At 38.8% G+C, this 22,540-nt stretch overlaps 1 protein-coding gene across 1 annotated transcript; it reads left to right on the top strand.

Moving 5' to 3' along the window:
- The first annotated feature begins 10,537 nt into the window (after nt 1–10,537).
- Nucleotides 10,538–20,171, top strand: LOC138895768 (uncharacterized). The gene is made up of 2 exons (XM_070180494.1): nt 10,538–11,062; nt 19,599–20,171. The coding sequence occupies exons 1-2, from the start codon at nt 10,538–10,540 to the stop codon at nt 20,169–20,171; spliced, it is 1,098 nt and encodes a 365-aa protein (XP_070036595.1).
- Nucleotides 20,172–22,540: the final 2,369 nt, after the last annotated feature.

The raw sequence follows: 22,540 nt of genomic DNA, 5'->3' as shown, positions 1-22,540 counted from the left end.
TAATTTTTCAATAAAAATTCAAAATTAACTCAAACATCGCCCGTGGGCCCACATCTCGGAACCCGACAAAAGTTACAAAATATGAACGCCCATCCAACTACGAGTCCAACCATATAAATTTCACCAAATTCCGACATCAACTCGATCCTCAAATCTTCAATTAAAGTCTTCGAAGATTTTTACCATTTTCAACCCAATCTTTACCCATTTGAAGTCAACAATCTTTCCATAAACCTTATTGATATATATAAATAATACTCTTACACCCAAGAATCATACTCTTAATCATCCATTTTTAATCAAACTCGAAATTTAAGACTAGGGGTTAGATCCTTATCTCTTGGGTGAAGATCTTGTGATATTTCCTTGTTGGATTTCAAAGATTGAACAAGATCTTGATGAACAAAGTACTTGAGCTTATTCCTCTCTCTTCTCTCTAAATATGTCAGATTTTTGCTCCAAAATGAGCTTCAAAGGCTATCAATCGAAGCTCGATCGGGTCAAAAATTAGAAAGAATGGAATCCCTGACACAGTTATGCGATCGCATAACACGTATGCGGTCCGCAAACTGACCGCATAATTGAAGCTCCAAAAATGGGGGTCGCTTGGTTGGGTTTGCGGTGATTATGCGGCCCGCAGACCTGTTCTACGGTCGCATAATGCACCGCAGAACTGGTTTGTGATCGCATAATGCGCCGCAAACCTGATCTCTTAACTCGCCTCACTTGCTTCACTCTGCGGCCATTATGCGGTCCGCAAAGTGATTCTGCGACCGCATAGTGGGCCATAGAAATGACTTTTTCCGGCAAAATTTTTTCTTAAGTCTGTATTTGATCCGTTAACCATCCGAAACTCACCCGAGGCCCCCTGGACCTCAACCAAATACACCAACAAGTCCTAAAATATACCACGGACCTACTCGAGGCCTCAAATCACATCAAACAACATCAAAACGACGAATCTCACCTCAAATCAAAATCTATGAACTTTGAACTTTCAAATTCTATATCTTGTGCCAAAACACGTCAAATCAATCCAGAATGACTTCAAATTTTTTACAAAAGTCACATTTCACATTATGGACCTATTCCAATTTCTAGAATCGGATTCCGACTCCGATATCAAAAAGTCAACCACTCGGTCAAACTTCCCAAAATTTAACTTTTGCCATTTCAAGCCTAATTCTACTACGGACCTCCAAATAATTTTCCGGACACGCTTCTAAGTCCAAAATCACCATACGAAACTATTGGAATCATCAAAATTCAAATCCGAGGTCGTTTACACATAACCCAATATCCGGTCAACTCTTTTCCAACTTAAGTTTTCAATTATGAGACTAAGTGTCTCAATTCATTTCAAAACCTCATTGCCATCCGTGTTTTCATTGTTCTCATTGTTGATTTGAATTGAAAATTCTTCTATTATTGGCCTTACATTGATATTATTTCCTTGTTAGCTTTATGTAATATTTTGTACAGATTTATACGTCTGGTAGGTGTCTTGACCTGGGCTCGTCACTACTCCACCGAGGTTAGACTTGATACTTACTAGGTACCATTGTGGTGTGATCATGCTACTCTTCTGCACATTTTTGTGCAGATTCAGGTACCCCAGAGTTGTTGATATTCCTGTTATCTAATCGTGCATCTCTGTGGAGACTCAAGGTACACTTGCTGTCACGTTCGCAAGCCTTATAGTCACCTTCTGATATTTTCTTTGCACTGTTTGATTCTATTCTGGAACAATTGTACTTAGAGATTTTCTAGAAAACTCTGTAGAGCTTGTGACTTGTACTACCAGTTTTGGGATTGTAGGAAATTTTTATTTCATATTTAATACTTGTTGGTTGAGTCACCACTAATTCAGTAAGTGTTAGGCTTAACTAGTCCCTAACATTAGATGCCATCACGATATCTTACAGAGGGAAATTTGGGTTATGACACCCCGCAAGTGATAAAACAGTAAAAGCACATGGGGGGGAGGGGGTCTTATTTAGGGGAACGGGATTCTAGAAAGCAAAATGACCGGTCGGGTCGTTACACAACGCGAGTCAATTTAACCACTTTTATCTCCACTTGTAGGATATGAATTGGTATCCTAGCTTGGACTCAAGTTTGTGACCACGAGCGGCAGGAGGGTGATAAGTAAATGAAAAAGCCGAATATATTTTGCTTTATTTTGCATTTCTTGACTTTCATGTGAGGAATGTCATTTTGTCGTCTTGTGCCTTCAAACCTCAAAATGTACGGCTCTTGCCTTTCCTATTTGCAACAACTCATTGATTCATGTGGTTCAATTCCCATATCACCACACAACTCCAATGTCGAAACATGCTAGGAATGAGACATCAAGCCTCTAAATTACAATTTTGCCAGAATCTTGACATCCTCTTTTTCCCCCGAACTAGAGTCAATTTCAATCCTATTTTCAAGTATGCCGGTTAACTCTAATTTTATTTCTTTCGGCATCACCAATAAGCATGTAGTCGGTTGGTGGATGTTCAATTCTTAAGTCAAGCTCCAAAATAATTTTGGAGACTATTTTCCAAGATCACCTCTAAGGCTTTTTGCTCTTGGTTTCCTTCTTCACATAGGCACTTCATCATGAGTTTGAACTCTCCATTTTGCCCATGCTCATTTTCTTCCACATTCAAAACCCTATATATGTCAAAACCAAAAGTAGAATCGTCATAGTGGGGGTTCGAGGAAGAGAAGGACAAACAAACACAATTGCCTAAGTGATCATTTTGACCACCACACCTATCACATATACTCCACTCATAAGTTTGAGATTGTGTGCACAATCCGCCCCCTGGAGAATTTAAATAACTTTGCCATGAGTGTGGTCCTCCACAATAAGGACAAGGGTCATCAAAGTATGAATAACTACCATCCGAACAATTTTCATTATGTAATGCCATTTTCAAAAACTAAAAAAATAAACAAGAAAAATAAACAAAGATAAGAAAAATGATTATACAAATATTCACAAGTTTGGACCAAAGAACGTACGCTTATTTCCCAAACAACCAAAACACTTGGCAATTTATAATAAAAAAGTTAAACTTTAGACACTTAGCAATTTTATTTTATCAACTAAAACTTAAATTTTTAGCTCCCAGGCAACGACGCCAAAATTAATCGTCCAAAACACACTCCGATAAGAAATATGCTACGGTCGTATGTAATATAATTTACCCAACTATGAGTCGGAATTGAATCTCACATGGAGCTATGAAGTGTTCTAGTTGACTCAATCACTAAATAATCTAAGTTGAGCAAAAAAGACAAATATACTTGGATTTTATGGATATTAACTAATGAATTAGATTCGACTAACTAACAACAAAATAAACTAGAAATTGAGAATAACTTAAGAAATTTGTAGATGATAAAAAGACATAAGGTAGAGAATTCCCCAATTGCCGGGCTAACTCTAAGTGAAATTCTGAAACTTTGTTTGACATTATTCTATCAACCTTGGACCTAAATTGTTCGCTAGAGTTTCCCAACTACTAACGACGCCAATCGTCAACTATTTTTTCCAAAATAATCAAGACAATAAACTCGTCCAATTCTAGGTCATAGTCGAATCATGATGTCCCCATAACAATTCTAAATCGGGTTAAGTAATTCCTTAATTCAACTACTGTTGATTGACTGACCCAACCTTGTCGACCTTTCCTAAGAATAATGAGAAATATGGCATCAACAATTGTGAGCTCAAATAATTGAATTCATTAAAACCACAGCCAAACAAATAGAATAAGTATCAACTATTCAATAATATTTATTCAAAACCACCCAACAACGGGTTCATCAATATCCTAGATAGAGAATTTAGCTACTCATGTTTATACTAAAAAAACTTAATGACTATTCTCAAAATAATCTCCATAAGAAATAAAAAATAAGAAAATTTGAGAGAAACTCTTCAAATCTTCGATTAGGATGGTTTTTGGACTCTACCAAGCCCTTACTTGCTTCGAAAGTAATATTCTCTTTTTTCTAGGCAGAGATAGTGGTTGGGGAGGCAAAAAGAAGCTTTTATATCGTGTAATATTTGCTTCAAAGACCAAAATATCCTTATAATTTTCGCCCAGTAATTTCTGCTCGCGCGCCAGGCGCACCGCACACTCTACCTTTGACCTTATCTAGATGAGCGCACATTAGAGGGAAAATGCACTGTTTTTGCACTTTGTCTTTTTCTTCAATTTGAGCATATTTTCGTCCAAAAACTTCAAAAATTCCTTCAATTCTTCTTTTAACTCCCTATCAACCAAAGAGCATGAATTAGGCACATTTTTGGTGAGTTTTAACCACTAAACTATTCAAAAATACTTGAGAATGAGGTTAAACTACTGTCAAAATATAGAGAATTGTCAAATATTACCGTGTTCAAAGCTAATGGAGAATGGTTGAAAATAACGGATAATGGCAAATAAAGCAATTAACTTTTTCCACCAGCATTTTTCAAAGAAAGGATAGATGATAATCGTAACTTTGATACTCTCTCTTTTTTTTCAAATTAGATGAGATATTTTTCTTTTTAATCTGTTCCAAAATAAATGATATATTTCTAAATTTAAAAATAATTCAACTTTAAACTCTTTATTTTACCCATTTTATCCTTAGTGAGAAACTTTTATAATAACACAAATGTTATGGCTCCACCAAACTTTTATCCCTTGAGTTTATAAGACCACAAGTTTTAAATTTTGTTTTTTGTTAAACTCTGTACCGAGTCAAACTAACTCATCTAAATTGAAACGGAGGGAGTATCATTTATCATTGTGCCTGGAATGATTAGTGAAGAGCAGAACACAGCAGCGACAACATTGTCCACAGTTGATGAAGTCAAGCAAGCAGTTTTGAGTTGAACAAAAAGAGTGCCAGTGGCCCATATGGTTTCACAAAAGCATTTTTCCATACTTGTGGGGATATTATTGCTGATGATGTGACAACTGCGATTAAGGAATTCTTCCAGGGATGTGAATTATCCTGATTTATTACACATACGAATTTGGTTTCTTCTTCCAATGAAGAATATGTTGTCCACTTATGCTGGTGTACGAGGTAAATGTAACGAATAACAGGAGACGTTAGTCGAGTTAACATGTGACAGTAAAGACAGGTAGAATATGAGTCAGCAAATAGCTCAGACCGGATATAAGCACGTAACCAATGTCGTAAGAGTTTCGATGACATTAAAATTGGACAGAAAAATTTGAATGTAAAGTACCGGTTGAAGAAGGCAACATTAAAGGAGCAACCGTTACAGAGAATCCTAGCATTTATACTCAACCGTTATGCAGCTATCAAGATGAGTCTTTATTCAGCTTAAGAAGGAGCTTGATTTGAGGATCTTGTCTCCCCTAATTTAGCTATAAATACGAAAATTCGTACTTATTGATAGATACGAAATACTTGTATGAAAAAAAGGCTAATATTACCCTCTTTTTCTGCTAAACCTCTTCTACCAGAATTTAGTTCTTGATATTATTCTTGTTTCCGGAGAAGTTCAATTCAAGGCCCACACTCGTTTTTTCTTCAATTATTCTTATTCTTATTTTATTTTATTTTTCATTATTTTATTTTCTCGAATCAATTTAATTCACGTGTTTATAAACCACATTATAAATTCAATTGTACCGTTTTATGAATAAACAGTTTGGATCACCGTGGGACATAGACAATTGTAATATTACTCTGATCCATTCATCTTTTACTAATTCGGATAATTCTATAATGAATCAGAAGATATTCAGAAGCATACATGAGATATGACCTTTGTTATTCTCGAACCAATACTGCATCTTATCCTTTGTTTTTAGTTTCTACATTGACCAAAGTCCCCTTCCTTTGCCAGACTAGTCTCATTCAAGATTTATTATGATGTTTGTCTTGATCATTTTTTGTACTTTTACCTAAACACTTCCTCACCAATAATTAATTATGTTCTGTGTCATCGGTCTCTATTATCAAGACCAACACAATGTTGTATAAGTGGAGAAAATGTTGGGCCTCTAAAGTTTAACATATCCGATATTATAAAGACGAGGATGCTAAGATAGATGTCTATCCATATAAGATTAGGTAAGAATAAAAATAATCACATTATTCACGAAAGGTGCAAATAACATACATTAATGATAAAAAAAGAGAATTTCACTTGAGATAGTTTGATCATGTCATACACTGACCTCAGATGAATACGCTTACTTTAGGTCCAATATTTTCCACGAGTCTTCTATTGATGCCAGACATTTATAAGCAAGTAGAAAATATAGATAAATTATAGTACTTCTTCTGAAGTGGAACCTTTGCGTAACTGGCAAAGTTGTTACCATGTGACCATGAGGTTACGAATTCGAGCCTTGAAAATAATCTTTTGCAGAAATGCAGGGTAAGACTGCGTACAATAGATCCTTATAATCCGGGCCTTCCTCTGACCCCACGCATAGCAAGAGCTTAGTGCACCAGACTGCCCCTTATAGTACTTCTTCTTTTTATTTTATTTTTAATTTAATTCTTAATATTATTAGATTTATAAGAAGAGGTTAAATTGTGTGACATGTAAAGTGAAGATTCATATAACTGATCTCAACTTGCTTGGAACTGAGGCAGAGTTTTTGTAATTATCGTCGCCATTAGCCTTTTATTATGTACCTATACGAATTCTAGCATATTAAAGGAGCCCCATTGTTGAGAATATGACCTAAGTTCCTTATTACGGCGTTATTTTCTCTTTCTTCCAATCCAAAACATCTCGCTTTTAATGTCTTTAGAAAAGGAAAAAACCATGAAAAATCAAGTGTGTTACGACCCAAAATCCACTAGTCGTGATGGTACATAACCCAACCCGCTAGGTAAGCCAACTAATAACTATCAAATTTAAATTAACTTTTTAATAAGACAATTAAACAAAAAAATTATCTGAATCTTATACATTCCCCAAGGACTGGTAGTACAAATCATGAGGTTCTAAGAATAGAGTTTACAAAGCTGATATGAACTAAATACACTTTTTGTTTGAAAAGTACATAAATAGAGTTTTAAAATCTAAGACTACCATGAACAAGAGGCGGGACACATGTACGTCTTCCAATCCAGCTCCCATCGAACACAGCAACATCGACATCCGAAATCTGCACGCAATATGCAGGAAGTGTAGTATGAGTACAACCGACCCCATGTACTCAATAAATAACAAACCTAATCTTAGGTTGAAAGTAGTGACGAGCTGAAATATGGTCGGGTCCAATACCAATAGCCAACGACTATTTATAACAATGTAGAGCATATAAATAAGGAAACAATTTAGAAATAAAATGCTTAACTTTATCACAATTTTCCGAAAATAGTTCCACTTTTCAAGAATAACAGTGAAAACCCAAATCCTTTAAATCGTTGAAAAGTATGAGATAGTTTGAAAAATGTAAATCTTTCCATAACTCCTTTCCAAAACAAGTAAGATGTTTTATTTTTTTTCCAGATAGCAAGGGTGAAATACCTCTCTATGTTCACATATCAATGTGGATAAAGGTCATGAATGACGTGATACTGTATAACATGATGAAAAATGCGTCTCTATGCATGCATGTCATGTGTGCATGCCAATGCCATGTATCTCAGAGATGAATCATGTACTCACACTCTCAGAGTACTCAATCTCACTGCTTCTCACTTTCCACTCATCATATTCAACCACTCGGTACTGTATATGGCCCAGGGAAATCCATCCCAGAACATATACAACACTGACTATAAGTCACCCAGTACCGAGGAAAAAGGGCAATCCAACCCTGTGGAGAAATCCATCTCCAAGTAGTAAGTACTTCAGACAAATCCATGTCCAGGGAAATCCATCCCTCAATAGTAACACCCGTGCTCACTGTGTAAGGCCCCGTAAAATTTTACAAAAGAAAAAAATCATTTTTTGTGGTGCCGAATTGATTTTACGTGTTGTGTATTATAGAAGGCTCGGACTTTTTGGGTTGAACAATTCACCGAAGAGTAAAGGAAATTTTTTGGAAGAAAAACGCATTTCTGCGGTCTATTATGTGATCGCAGAATCACTATGCGGGCCGCAAAGCAAGATAGTTAATTGGGCCAATTTGGATGTCAATTTCGCGGCCACTATGCAACCGCAGAACCGTTCTGTGGTACATTATGCGACCGCAGAACACGTCTGCGGGACGCATAGTGACTGCAGCCCGGGTCAATTCATTTCCAGTTTGGCACCCCAATTTCGCGGTCACTTTGCGGACCGCATACCGTTATGCAGTCGCATATGCGACCACAAACCTTGTTCCGGAGCTCCATTTTTGGGGATTTTAAACCCTACCCCATTCCGTTAAAACAAACCCCATAGACTATTTTAATCATATTTTCTGATATTTTTAGAGTGAGAGAGAGGGTCCTAGAGGGAGGAAGTAATCTTCATCACATTGCTCTTCAATTCTCACTTAAAATCTTGAAGATTATCAAGAGAGGCACCTAGGTCTTCTTCCTAAGAGGTAAGATTCTATCACCCAAACTCTTAATTTCAAAATGTAACTAGAATGGGCCATTAGTAAGGTATATCATAGGTATGGGAGTGCTTACCTTGCATGCATGTATCCTTGTAGTATGTGGGAAGATTGTGAGCTAAAAATGATAGGGAATGGATTGGGGAATGATTGAATCTTTCACAAAAAGGGCTTTAAAACATTGATGCACACCTAATGTTTGATAATATGCTCAAATGAGCTAAAATCATGTTCATCTTCCTAATTTTGGTTCAATTTTGTTATATTGCTAAAATAGATTGAAGTTTCTAATAGTCCAGAATATCTTAGAGTTTTAAGAGGCTCAATTGAGGTATGTTGGCTAAACCCTCTTCTTCTTAGAATCGAACCCCACGTGTTCATGTAATTGGAGTAACCCCTTGATCATTATAGAATTAGCGATTTCTAATGTGGTTGCGTTGAAGGATGTAAGTTCAATCTTTATTCTAAATGCTCCATCATGATATCTTGTTATTTGAGGATGCGTTCGAAATGTGGAATATGTGCTATCAATGTTAAGACTTCATGTCAAGATCAAAATAAAGGTTGTTATGCCAATTGTATGAAAAACCTCTATGTGCCTGAGACTCCCAAATTGCTCATATATAAATTTAACGTCTTGAATGGGAAGCCTTTTGTTGTTGATAATAATAATGTTGGAATGTGAAAATGGGGTCTGGAACTATGAAATACGGCCAAGTGCCAAAAATGACTTTGTATTCGTAATCACTAGTTTCAATGAATCGAAAGTACATGAAAGAAGTACGATGTGAGATGATTGACTGAAAAACGTAATGTTTCAAATGAGACGCCGGTCGGGCCGAGATCGGACTCCGTGTAAGAAAAATGGTGGTATTGTTGATGAAATTATAAAAAGAGTTGATGTCTCAAATGAGATGGCCTAGCTGATAGGGCCGTGATCGGACGCCATGCCGCACACATGGTGGTACTGTGTTGGAAAGTTATAATGAAATTGTGGTAATATCTCAGATGAGACGGCCTAGCCGATCGGGCCGATATCGGACTCCGTGTAAGAATACGGAGGTATTGTGAATTGTGGAACATCGGTACTAAAGGTCACCCAACCTAGTAATATGGAAATTGTCTTGAAAATGTATATGATCCTTAACTTGTTGTTTCACTATTATTTGAAGTCCTTATTGAATAACCGACTGTTCCTCTTGTATTATTATTCATTTTATTAAGTTGGTGTTTAGCTATACATACTAGTGCTATTGGACGATACTAACGTCCCTTTTGCCGGGGGTGCTGCATCTTTAAATGGATGCAAGTGGTTACATAGCAGACAAAGTGATCACAGATAGTGCTGCATTCTTTTCTCAGCGGACTCGGTGAGCCCCATTTCATTCCGGGGTCATGTATTGTACCTTTTGTTTATATTATGGTCACTTTTGAGGTATAACCGGGGCCTTATTTCCGGCACCATCTTTACTCTCTTTTGTATCTTTAGAGGCTCCATAGACACTATGTGGGTTGTATATGGGTATTGGGAATGTTAAACAAGTCATGTTGTGTTTGATCACTTGTTCCACTTGAACTTTAAGAAATGTGTATTTTGGGACTTAAAAGCGCAATGAATAATGAAATGATTTAGGATTGTATGAATGAGACTCCTACTGTATAATTAATGAAATCACGTCTTCTCTTGATCATGGGTTAATTGGGTAGAAAGTATCTAACAGGCTTGCTCGGCCGGGTTCACTCGGTTGAGCACTGGTCGCGCTTTCCGAGGATGGGCATGACAAACTTGGTATCAGAGCCTAAGGTTTTAAAGTATCCTAGGATGTCTTGGAGCCGTGTCTAGTAGAGTCCTTCTTATCGGTGTATTGTCGACCACATCTATAAGTTGGAGGCTACTTGGACATTTAGGAAAAATACCCTTCTTTGATATTCTAGATTGTGCGATAAAACTAATTGTGCAACTGTTCCTCCTCTACCTCGTGCATTCCTTTAACTTTCAGTATATGGCACCTAAGAAGAGAGCAAGAGCTAGCCAAGGAGCCAACGCCGCCTTAGGTGTGGAAGTTGACCCTTTATTTGATGAAGCAGGTGAACACCCGAGGGGTGAGGATAATCCCCCGACTGCTACACTACCTGATTCCACTACACCGGCCCAGGCCACACCAGTTTCTACACCTACTAAGTGTGCGACGGTTCCTCCACCTGAAATTCCGATTCCACCTCCAACCCCAGCTTCCGGCTCTGGAATTTCTGATGGGGAACTTAGGGAAGCTATTCAGATGTTGACTCAGATAGTGGCTTCTCAGGCACAAAGGTCAAATGTTGCACCTACATCCTTTAGCCAGCAAGGGGATTCTAGTAGTTCCAGGGTGAACAGGTTTTTGCAGTTGGATCCTCCGGTGTTCACGGGTGCTAATCCCGAGGAGGACCCACATGACTTCATTGATGAGATGCATAAGACTCTCCGGGTTATGCGCGCTATTGAGACAGAGGGAGTGAAGTTGGACGCCTACCGTCTGAAAGGAGTGGTCTTGTCACGCCCTGAACCTAGGGGGCGAAACCGGCACCCGATGCCTCACCTATCCTTGCGTACCAACTTGCGACTAACAGACTCTGAACATATAGTGTCATACTTTGCCATGGGCCACATTGCAAGACAATTACGAATGCTGATTAAACATCAATATAAAGCTGGGCCGACAAGGCCGTCATAACTACTACGGCTGGCAAACCAACAAAATATACATAAAAGGCCTACAAGCCCAACATAGTACACTAAATGACAGGATATGTCTACAAGCCTCTACTGATGGATATACTGTGATCGAAAAAGGGCCCCGACCTACTCATAACATATATACATATATACACAAGATGTACATAAAGATCTAGACCCGAAAACTCCGAAGAACATGGAGCTTATCGATCAAGCTGAACTTGGGCAACACCTAATGAGGAGGTCTACTCGTCTGTCTGTCTGAACCTGCACGCATGAAATGCAACGCCCCCAGAAAAGGGACGTTAGTATGAACTAATGTACCGAGTATGTAAGGCAATATACTAAAAGCTGAAACTGAACTGATAATATAATAACTGAAAGTAACTAGGAGTCAAAGATAATCTGAAGATGTGCTTACTTGCTGATACTGACTCAACTCTCTCAATATTGTAAGTAAAATAGCTATCCGGCCCTATAAGGCTCAGTATATATATAACTGCTCTGCCATAGTAGGCTCGCTCATTGGCGCTCGGCCATACTAGGCTCTGTATCTCGGCCAACTGGGATCGCTCATAGGCGCTTGGCCACAGTAGGCTCGGTATATAACTTAACATCTGATCAGAGGTTGCCCAATAGGGGCCTACCCATAAATTATAGCTCGATGGTAATGAAAATACTATAATATTGTATATATAGGCTCTCTGTTCTCTTGACTGGAAGAAGACAATACTCAATTAAATATGAAGTCCCGACAAGGAGAATGCTGTAATTTATGAGACTAGGATAATGTATATAAATTCGGGAGCATGAACTTCTCTTTATGCTTCGTTATCAAACACATGTAATTACAAGATCATGCCAAAATGAAGGAAGGGTTTAGCCTTAACATACCTAAGCCGACTCTCTTGACAATCCCTCTAACACACGTAAATTGCGACAACACGTAACGACGGATCGAAGTCAGGAGAAATCCGTATGATATTCTTAAGAAAGATTGTACCGTACTCCCTTAGAATCAAAATCACATGTAGCGATAACATTAGGCAGACTTCGAATGAAATATTTGAATTAATTTCGTTGCTATTGCAACATTAGCTTTGCCGAAGCTTGTTACGTTGCTATGAATATTGTGAAGTCTCGTATGACTTTTTTTTTGTGGCTCTCATCCGTCACTTTGCAAAATAGTATCTCCCTTTAATGAATTGAATTAGGGAAGCCTTTTATTAATGTGGTTGTGGGCCCCACTTGAAAGATGACTTGGCCATAACACTTTCTAAATGTGCCACCTTATATTATGCACTTAAGAGTCACATTTTGGGCTTTGAGCCCCTTCCTCACTTGCTGCCACGTTAAAGTTCAAGGGCTTATCCAAAAGATTTATCCACTAATTTCTTTTAATTGCTAATCTTTCCCCAAAAATCCACAATTAATCAAATATTCACATAATTAAGAATTATCTCAAATTCAATAAAATACTACTCACTTTTATTATACTTTATACACCTTACTATCATGGCCATATGGTACCTTGTATGGCACTAGTCCATAAATACCGGGTATTTTAGCTAGAGCCGTATTTTATCTCAAAATGTCAAACTTTGATGAAATTCCTTTTCTTCGATTTGCTTACCCTTTCTCTTTCACGAATTTACTCATCAGGTGTTTGAAATAACATAATGCTTGTAATTTCAAAATAACCCCATTCCCGAATTTTACGTCGATTAACTTACGACAAAACTTTAACATACGAAAATGCGGGATGTAACATCATTCTCCCCTTTGGAATATTCGTCCTCGAATGTTGACTGATGCACTTATCATTTTCATAACCTATAGCTCTTGCGAATACTTTAGTACTTCTCTTGCTATCTAGGCAACTGTTCTGTGAATGAATCCCAAATGCCAGGGCATTCCCCCATTTTGGCCTCCTTCTCACACCACGACTCGTGGTCGGAATCATTCCAATCTTGTAACTGTAGCTATCTTTATCATGTAGCCTGTACGACTCTGACTTTGTAAGTGCGCCTATGCGACTCTTCTCTCCTTTTTCCTCATTCTTTTAGCCAATCCCTAGGCCTCATTTTGTGAACATATACATAGCTTAATAAGATGTCCCTCTAGGCATCTATATGTACAATGAAGTTCTTCGCTCGGTACTTTGTCGAACTTACGAATATTGTTATATCTTATTTCATAGGCGCGATTATCTATCCGTATGACTTTACTGCATCTAAGTAGGTCATAATATACCATAAATCTTACCTCGATTTATCGTTACTGAGGTCTGCTACCAAACTCCAGCTTACGTTCATCCCATATGTATAAATCTATGTCCTTTAATGCTTCCTCATAACTGTTTATCTTAAGAATGACGACCTAATCTCACCTCATACTTTGTGACTTTTGTCCATCCATTGTTGATTCACCTTAATGTTGATCTATCATCTACATCTTTGTCCATCCAGGGCTCACGTGATTGATCCACCTAGGGCGATACTATACTTTCATAACCGTATTTTATAGCATCCCAATATGACTTACCTTACATGGGTATTTTAATCCCGTACAATTCATGAAATCCTCTTCAAGTCATTACTCAATCGAAGGCCCAACGCCATCCTTTATCTATCACAATCACACCCTCACTTTACTACCAAGGCAACATTCCATTTCTTCTAGATGCTATTAGTCTTAGATTCTTTTTGAGTTCATTCAGGCTATACTGAACTTTTTATAACTTAGAGAAACTATTAGCTCTCTTGTTTTCATGGGCTTAATCCTGAGGACTTATCTATTCTCGTCCCCTTCTCACTCGCCCTTTCTCATCCTTACTTCTGTCATAAAACCTTGTCACTTTACTATACTTTAGCTTGCGACCTATACGTATCTATTTATACTATTCGTAACCTTCCTTCAACTTGCTTGCACCATATATTTCCTTATGTTATTCTGGAACATCAAGAGAAACATCACATCTTCTCTAATTCTTCTTTACTTTCTTGGCTAGATTTCTCGGTACGTAGAAACTATAGGCTGGAAGATATGCTACTGACGATGCCGCTATTATTCCTGGATACAGAATCCCCGCGCTTCTAGCCTTTTATCCGAAGTATGGACTATTCACAACCTTCTGCATCTGAGTATCTCGTACATTGTTCACCTTTACCTTGCTTACCTTAAAATCTCGCATTGCATCTTCTATCTCTTTCATGACCTCCCTTCCACAAAGGTATGATTCACATCCACAACTTGAAGCTCTATTATAATACTCGCACCTCTGGTGCATACACAATTCAGTGGGAGCTTCATACTGACTTCTTATGAGGTTGGTACTCTTCTAACTGACTTCATCATAGAGCCGTTATAGAATATGGCTACTGTACTATCTCTCTTGCACCCCTGATATTAAGAGTGATCCTTCTCTATTCTCAATCACGATTTCTATAATTTTCTAGGTCCAATAATCAAACTCCTGATTTACTTAGTTGATGTAACTCTTTAGTTTCCTCTTCCCTCTGATCAATCTTTATGTAGGCTTAAGCTATCTTCCGATCTGCGGCTCATGGTATTAGTTATTACTTTCAGCCTATCATGGGCGCTATGGAATATTCATGATACTATCTCCTAACAATTCAATTCTTTGTCTATGACATGGGCTCAATTCTTTCTTTTAACTTATACCAAAATCTTCTATGGCTATATAATTGTTAACATATATGCTGCATGGATAATACTCCGAAATATTCGGTGCATTCATAATGTAATTATCTCTGGATCATTGATCGAATAATTCCTTTCATTCCTTCTCAACTTTCTTTAAATGCAAGCAATCACTTTTCCTGGTCGTTCTGCCACTTGTTGCATGGATACTTGGCTTATCTTAATGCCCACACATATTGGAATTCCATACAACCCATATGATCTTGAATATCACCTTTTAATTTTTTTTTCCGTTCATTAGCCATGATAGGTGCCACTTTCTTATGGAGTGCATACAATGTTGTTGTGAGACTGTTGCTATAAGACCATTTCCTCTTTTAGGTCACTATGCTTAGGTTGAAGCCTTCTTCCTTATATCCCCAGCTAGTCTTTCGTTGTAGTACTTAGGGAGACCTGCTAGCTCTTGTAAAGTTACAAGCTTGTTATATCATTTACCCGACAAAATGTTTGATGTTCGTACTCACCTATAATTATCCTTAGTTACTTACCTCCACGCCCTTGTACTTGTAGGGTTGCTTCTGAACTGATATTTTGACTGTCTTCCCAGTGGCACTCTCTTTTATTTCCATAACACTCATATGGTACCTTTAACTACCCCACTGCTATCTAAATATTTCTCAAAGATTACAATATCATAACTGCGAGACTGAATTCACTATGTTGGGGTTCACTATGTTTATCTCGCATGATCTGCTGATTTGTCTGTATCCTCTTGTCTATCCATAACTAGGCTCTTCCCGAATCAATTACTAACTACTCATTGGCCCATTCTCATATCAATATTCCGCATAATCTTTCTTGGGTTATTTCCTTTGTCTTAACTTACCTCTTGCACTGGTTCCTTATTTACCCATAACATCCCGGGCAGGAGCCCTTACTTCCTTTCCTTGACGTCATGCTTGCATTGTGTTCTGGAATCATAGAATATCGGTAGGATTTAGATAAGTCCAATCTCATTCCTTTCTCATTTTTATCGCATTCTTCCTTTACTATTCCATAATTACTAGAACCACTTAATTATGACTTAATGCCATATTACTCCATATTCGCCCCTTTAGGGGAGTACTAAGAGTTGGAGCCACGACGATCTACCTATAGATGTTTTACATTTTCATCTTTGGCGTCTTTTCACATCATCGATGACCTTTTCCTACCTTGCTGTAATCCTTCTATACTAAGGATAATAAAGTTCTTTACTCACAAGGGTGACACTTAGTATAACTGGTATATACAGTTCCTTAAGCTTAACTTTGCTCGCATTGATTACTTTAGGGAAGTGTCTTCCTGAAAGACCATTCTCTGAATTTCTCATGAATCTTCTTCTGTCGTCCATTCTATTATCGCCAGAATGAAATCTGAAAATCTCACGATACTGACTATTATCAAATTACTCAGTCCCTAATTCATGTTTAGTTTATCTTGTTCACCAGCCCATACTAATTTCTATTACTCTGGAGTCTAACTTTTCCTTCTGGTAGTCATGTTGGAGTCACGAGCTTATTTCTTGAAATGAGGATATGACTTTATGGCCTATACTCTTTTGTTGTCTCAAGGCCCGTTACTTCTCGTCCTTTCCTTTACTTGACTATAGACTCTATAATACTGTTATTCATTTCATTTTTCTTTTTTTTAATCTTCCGTCGTCATCTATGTATCACATCTTACTCATAATGTTTCATTAGCTCTTTTTTTTCCCCTGCTAACATTTCTTTCTATCACTTTATTTTGAAAACTTCAACAAAATATTCTTTTGCTTTTAGCTCCCCTTGTTCCATCCACTGGTTCTTCGAATTGCCTAACATTCTTTCCCTACTAGGGACGAGAGCCATACTAAGGTAATATTTATCCTTTCAAGGCTTCCAGTGCCTATCTTTGTAGTACTCATATCTAGCTGTACTATTTTAGAGTGCACCATCTGGGTGTCTCACAAGGAGATCTATTAGCACATTTGCAATATCCTTCGGAAATGTCAATTAACATAAATAATACATTCACCATTCTGGGTTACTCTAACCCCAGCCGGATCCTGATATCCGTCCTTCTCTTATACTACTTCTGTTAGCCCCCATAAGGCATAACTGAGATGGGTGTGGCCAATTGTACATACCTCTGTTACTGTTGAAGGTAGCTCAAAATGCTTATATTTCTCTGCATGAATTGTAAATACTGTTAATCTTCATTAACTGGGTACCTCGTACCCTCCTTCACTTTGCTTCTTTTACTTGCTGAAACTTGTGTCTACCTTCCAATTCTCTTATCCCTTTTACCGTAAGAGTGGATAGGCATTCTTGCCTTAGGGATCCTTATTAAGAAGCTTACACATCATAGTACACACATCATCTACTGAAGACCTTACATTTACTTATCATAAGCATCATGAAAAATCGAGTTCCTCTGACTCAACTCTTCCATAGCCACATTCAATCTCTTACCAACTGTCTTTTTGGATGTAGGTATCGTTGTATTATGAATAAAATAGAATTTAGGAATGTGAATTCTTATAAGTGAGCTCTACCACACGATCTAGAGCAAGAAGAAAATGTGACAATCCTAAATGCCCTGCAACCTCTTGCTTATAAGTATGGTGCACGACACACCCATAAACAAGACTCTACTAGACACAGCTTATAGACTCCCTAGGACAGAACTGCTCTGATACCACTTTTGTCACGCCCCGAACACGGGGGGAGAGACCGACACCCGGTGCCTTACCTATCCTTGCGTACCAACTTGCGACTAAAGGACTCTGAACATATAATGTCATACTTTGGCCATGGGCCACATTGCATGACAATTGCGAATGCTAACTAAACATCAATATAAAGCTGGGCCGACAAGGCCGTCATAACTACTACGGCTGACAAACCAATAAAATATACATAAAAGGCCTACAAGCCCAACATACTGCACTAGCTGACAGGATATGTCTACAAGCCTCTACTGATAGATATACTGTGATCGGAACAAGGCCCTGACCTACTCATAACATATATACATATATACACAAGATGTACATAAAGCACTAGACCCGGCAACTCCGAAGGGCATGGAGCTTACCGATCAAGCTGAACTTGGGCAACAACTAATGAGGAGGTCTACCCGTCTAGCTATCTGAACCTGCACACATGAAATGCAGCTCCCCCAGAAAAAGAGACGTCAGTACAAAAATAATGTACCGAGTATGTAAGGCAATATACTGAAAGCTGAAACTGAACTGATAATATAATAATTGAAAGTAACTGGGAGTCAAAGATAATATGAAGATTTGCTTGCCTGCTGATACTGACTCAACTCTCTCAATATAATAAGTAAAATAGCTGCCCGGCCCTATAAGGCTCGGTATATATACAACTACTCTGCCGTAGTAGGCTCGCTCAAAGGCGCTCAGCCATACTAGGCTTTGTATCTTGGCCAACTGGGCTCGCTCATAGGCGCTCGGCCATAATAAGCTCGGTATATAACTTATCATCTGATCAGAGGTTGCCCAATAGGGGCCTGCCCATCAATTATAGCTCGATGGTAATGAAAATACTGAAATACTGTATATATAGGCTCTCTGCTCTTTTAACTGGAAGAAGACAATACTCAATTAAATATGAAGTCCTGATAAGGAGAATACTGTAATTTATGAGACTGGGATAATGTATATAAATTCGGGAGCATGAACTTTTCTTTATGCCTCGTTATCAAACACATGTAATTACGAGATCATGCCAAAATGAAGTAAGGGCTTAGCCTTAACATACCTGAGCCGATTCTCTTGAATATCCCTCTAACACATGTCAATTGTGACAACACGTAATAGTGGATCGAAGTAGGGAGAAATCCATATGATATTCTTGAGAAAGATTGTATCATACTCCCTTAGAATCAAAATCACACGTTGCGATAACATTAGGTAGATTTCGTATGAAATATTTGAATCAATTTCGTTTCTATTGCAACATTAGCTTTGCTGAAGCTTGTTATGTTGCTATGAATATTGTGAAGTCTCGTATGACTTTTCTTTTATGGCTCTCATCCGTCACTTTGCAAATATAGTATCTCCCTTTTATGAATTGAATTAGGGAGGCCTTTTATTAATGTAGTTGTGGGCCCAACTTTAAAGATGACTTGGCCATAACACTTTCTTAATGTGCCACCTTATATTATGCACTTAAGAGTCACATTTTGGGCTTTTAGCCCCTTCCTCACTTGCTGCCACGTTAAAGTTCAAGGGCTTATCCAAAAGATTTATCCACTAATTTCTTAATTAATTGCTAATCTTTCCCCAAAAATCCACAATTAACCAAATATCCACATAATTAAGAATTATCTCAAATTACATAAAATACTATTCACTTAATACACTTTATATACCTTACTATCATGGCTATGTGGTACCTTGTATGACACTAGTCCATAAATATCGGGTATTTTAGCTCGGGCCGTAATTTATCCCAAAATGTCAAACTTTGACGAAATTCCTTTTCTTCGATTTTCTTACCCTTTCTCCTTCACGAATTTACTCATCACGTGTTTGAAATAGCATAATGCTTATAATTTCAAAATAACTTCATTCTCAAATTTTACGTCGATTAACTTACGACGAAACTTTAACATACAAAAAATGCGGGATGTAACAGGCCTATTCTTTGTTTGAGCTATGGGAGGACTCTCGGGAGGAGGGGAGCCCTCCAACGAGATGGAGTGAGTTTGTTGATGCTTTTATAGAAAATTTCTTGCCTGCCGAGACTAGGGCAGCCCATGCCGTAGAGTTTGAGAATCTTAAGCAAGGGAGTAGGAGTGTGTGGGAGTATCACATGGAGTTTGCGCGCTTGTCAAAATATGCCATTCTCTTGTTGCCTATGATGGAGGCTAGAGTGCGCCGGTTTGTGCAAGGCCTTAGCCCGTTGGTTATCAATGAGGCCTCTACATCTGCCTTGAATTCAGACATGAACTATGGGAAAATGGTAGCATTTGTTCAAGCTATAGAGGACCGCAAGTTGAAGAACAAGAGGGAGCGAGAGGGTACCAGCAAGGCTTGGTCCGCGAGCAACTTTGGGGAGTCATTTTGGGGGGGGGGATCAGCTTTCAGTAGAGGGTCATCAGGGCCAACCCAGTCTCATGCTCAGTCTTCAGCCAATGCACCACCAGCGGGGCACAGTCAGCAGCAGGGGAGTTGCTTCAGGCTCAATCAGGGCAGCAAGGGACCCTAATATCAGGGCCGATCAGGAGGGAGGTTCCCGCAGAAACGGAGGCCCCCATGCCCCAAGTGTAGGAAGATGCACTTAGGGATTTGCTACATGGACTTACCTATATGTTACGGGTGCAGATTGGGGGGTCATATTCAAAGGGAGTGTCGTTCATCCTGCCAGGGTGCGGGCAGGGGCACAACACAACTATCTAGTTCTGCAGCTGCTACATCTTCCACACCCCCTCCCAGCTCGAGGCCCTCTGGTATCAGCAGGGCGTGGTGCAACTAGGGGTGGTGCGCATAGTGCAGGAGGGCCCATCCATTTCTATGCTATGAGTGGTCGCCAGAATGTAGAGGCTTCTCTAGATGTTATCACATGTATATTGTCTGTCCAAACTCATGATGTATATGCTCTTATTGATCCCGGTTCCACCTTATCCTATGTTACCCCTTATGTTGCTATGGAATTTGGGATAGAACCAGAACAGCTTCCTGAGCCGTTCTCTATATCTACTCTGGTTGGCGAGTCTATTGTGGTCGCACGAGTTTATAGGGGTTGTGTTGTCACGGTCCGTGGTCGGGACAACGTGGCCATTCTCATTGAATTGGGAATGGTTTATTTTGATGTAATTATGGGGATGGAATGGATTTATTCCTATTTTGCTAAGCTCGTTTGCCGAACTAGAACTGTGAGGTTTGAATTTCCAAGTGAGCCAGTTGTTGAGTGGAAGGGGGATAATGTGGTGCCGAAGGGTAGGTTTATTTCTTACCTTAAGGCTACGAAGATGATTAACAAAGGGTGTATCTATCACTTGGTCCGGGTTACGGACACCGATGTTGAGGCACCTATACTCGAGTCAGTGCCAGTTGTGAAAGAATTTCCGGAAGTCTTTCCTGATGAGCTCATTGGGATTCCGCAAGCCAGGGAGATTGATTTTGGGATTGATGTGATGCCTGGCATACAGCCTATATCTATTCCGCCCTACAGAATGGCACAAGCAGAATTGAAGGAACTAAAGGAACAGTTGAAGGATTTGTTAGAGAAGGGTTTTATCCAACCGAATGTGTCGCCATGGGGCGCACCGGTTCTCTTCGTGAGGAAGAAAGATGGATCACTGAGAATGTGCATTGACTACCGGTAGCTCAACAAAGTCACAATCAAAAACAAATACCCACTACCAAGAATAGATGATTTGTTTTATCAGTTACAGGGTGCTAAATACTTCTCCAAAATTGATTTACGATCCGGGTATCACTAATTGAATATCAGGGAGCAGGATATTCCGAAAACAGCTTTTAGGACCCGGTATGGGCATTTTGTATTTTTGGTGATGTCTTTTGGGCTAACAAATGCCCCAGCGACTTTCATGGAACTTATGAATCGGGTTTTCAAGCCTTTCCTTGACTCCTTTGTGATAGTGTTAATTGACGATATTCTTGCGTATTCACGAGGTCGAGATGACCATGCCGATCATCTCAGGGTAGTGTTGCAGACTCTTCATCAGCACCAATTGTATGCGAAATTTTCAAAGTGTGAATTTTGGATCGCATCTGTCACATTCTTGGGTCATGTTGTCTCTAGAGAAGGAATCAAGGTTGATCCTCAAAAAATTTCAGCAGTAAATAATTGGCCTAGACCTACAACACCCACCGAGATTCGCCGTTTCTTGGGCTTAGCAGGGTATTACAGGAAGTTTGTGGAGGGGTTCTCTACTCTTGTCTCTCCGTTGACTAAATTGACTCAGAAAGCGGTTAAGTTCCAATGGTTCGATGCCTGTGAAGGGAGCTTCCAGGAGTTGAAATCGAGATCGACTTCAACGCTGGTGTTGACCTTGCTAGAGGGTACAAATGAATTTGTGGTATATTGTGATTTCAAGAATTGGGATTGGGTGTATGTTAATGCAACACGGTAAAGTTATAGAATATGCTTCTTGGCAACTCAAGAATCATGAAAAGAACTATACAACACATGATTTAGAACTTGCGGCAGTGGTATTTGCATTGAAAATTTGGCATCATTATTTATATGGGGTCCATATGGATATATTCATGGACCATAAGAGCCTTCAATATATTTTCAAGCAGAAGGAGTTGAATCTGAGGCAAAGAAGATGGCTTGAGTTACTCAAGGACTACGACATCGATATTCTATATCACCTGGGGAAAGCCAATGTTGTGGCGGATGCTCTTAGCCGGAAATCTATGGGTAGTTTAGCACACTTGGAGATATATCAAAGGCCATTGGCCAAGGAAGTCTATCGATTGGCTAGTTTGGGAGTTCATATTACAGACTCTAATGAAGGAGGGATAAATTGTGCAAAATAGGGCCGAATCATCGCTTGTTGTGGAAGTCAAAGAGAAGTAATACAACGATCCATTATTGGTGCAATT

This window comes from Nicotiana tomentosiformis, chromosome 7 (genome assembly GCF_000390325.3).
Source record: "Nicotiana tomentosiformis chromosome 7, ASM39032v3, whole genome shotgun sequence".
Classification (NCBI taxonomy): Eukaryota; Viridiplantae; Streptophyta; class Magnoliopsida; order Solanales; family Solanaceae; genus Nicotiana; species Nicotiana tomentosiformis.
Note: the sequence above shows the minus strand (reverse complement) of the source record. Positions and strands in the feature narration are given on the sequence as shown.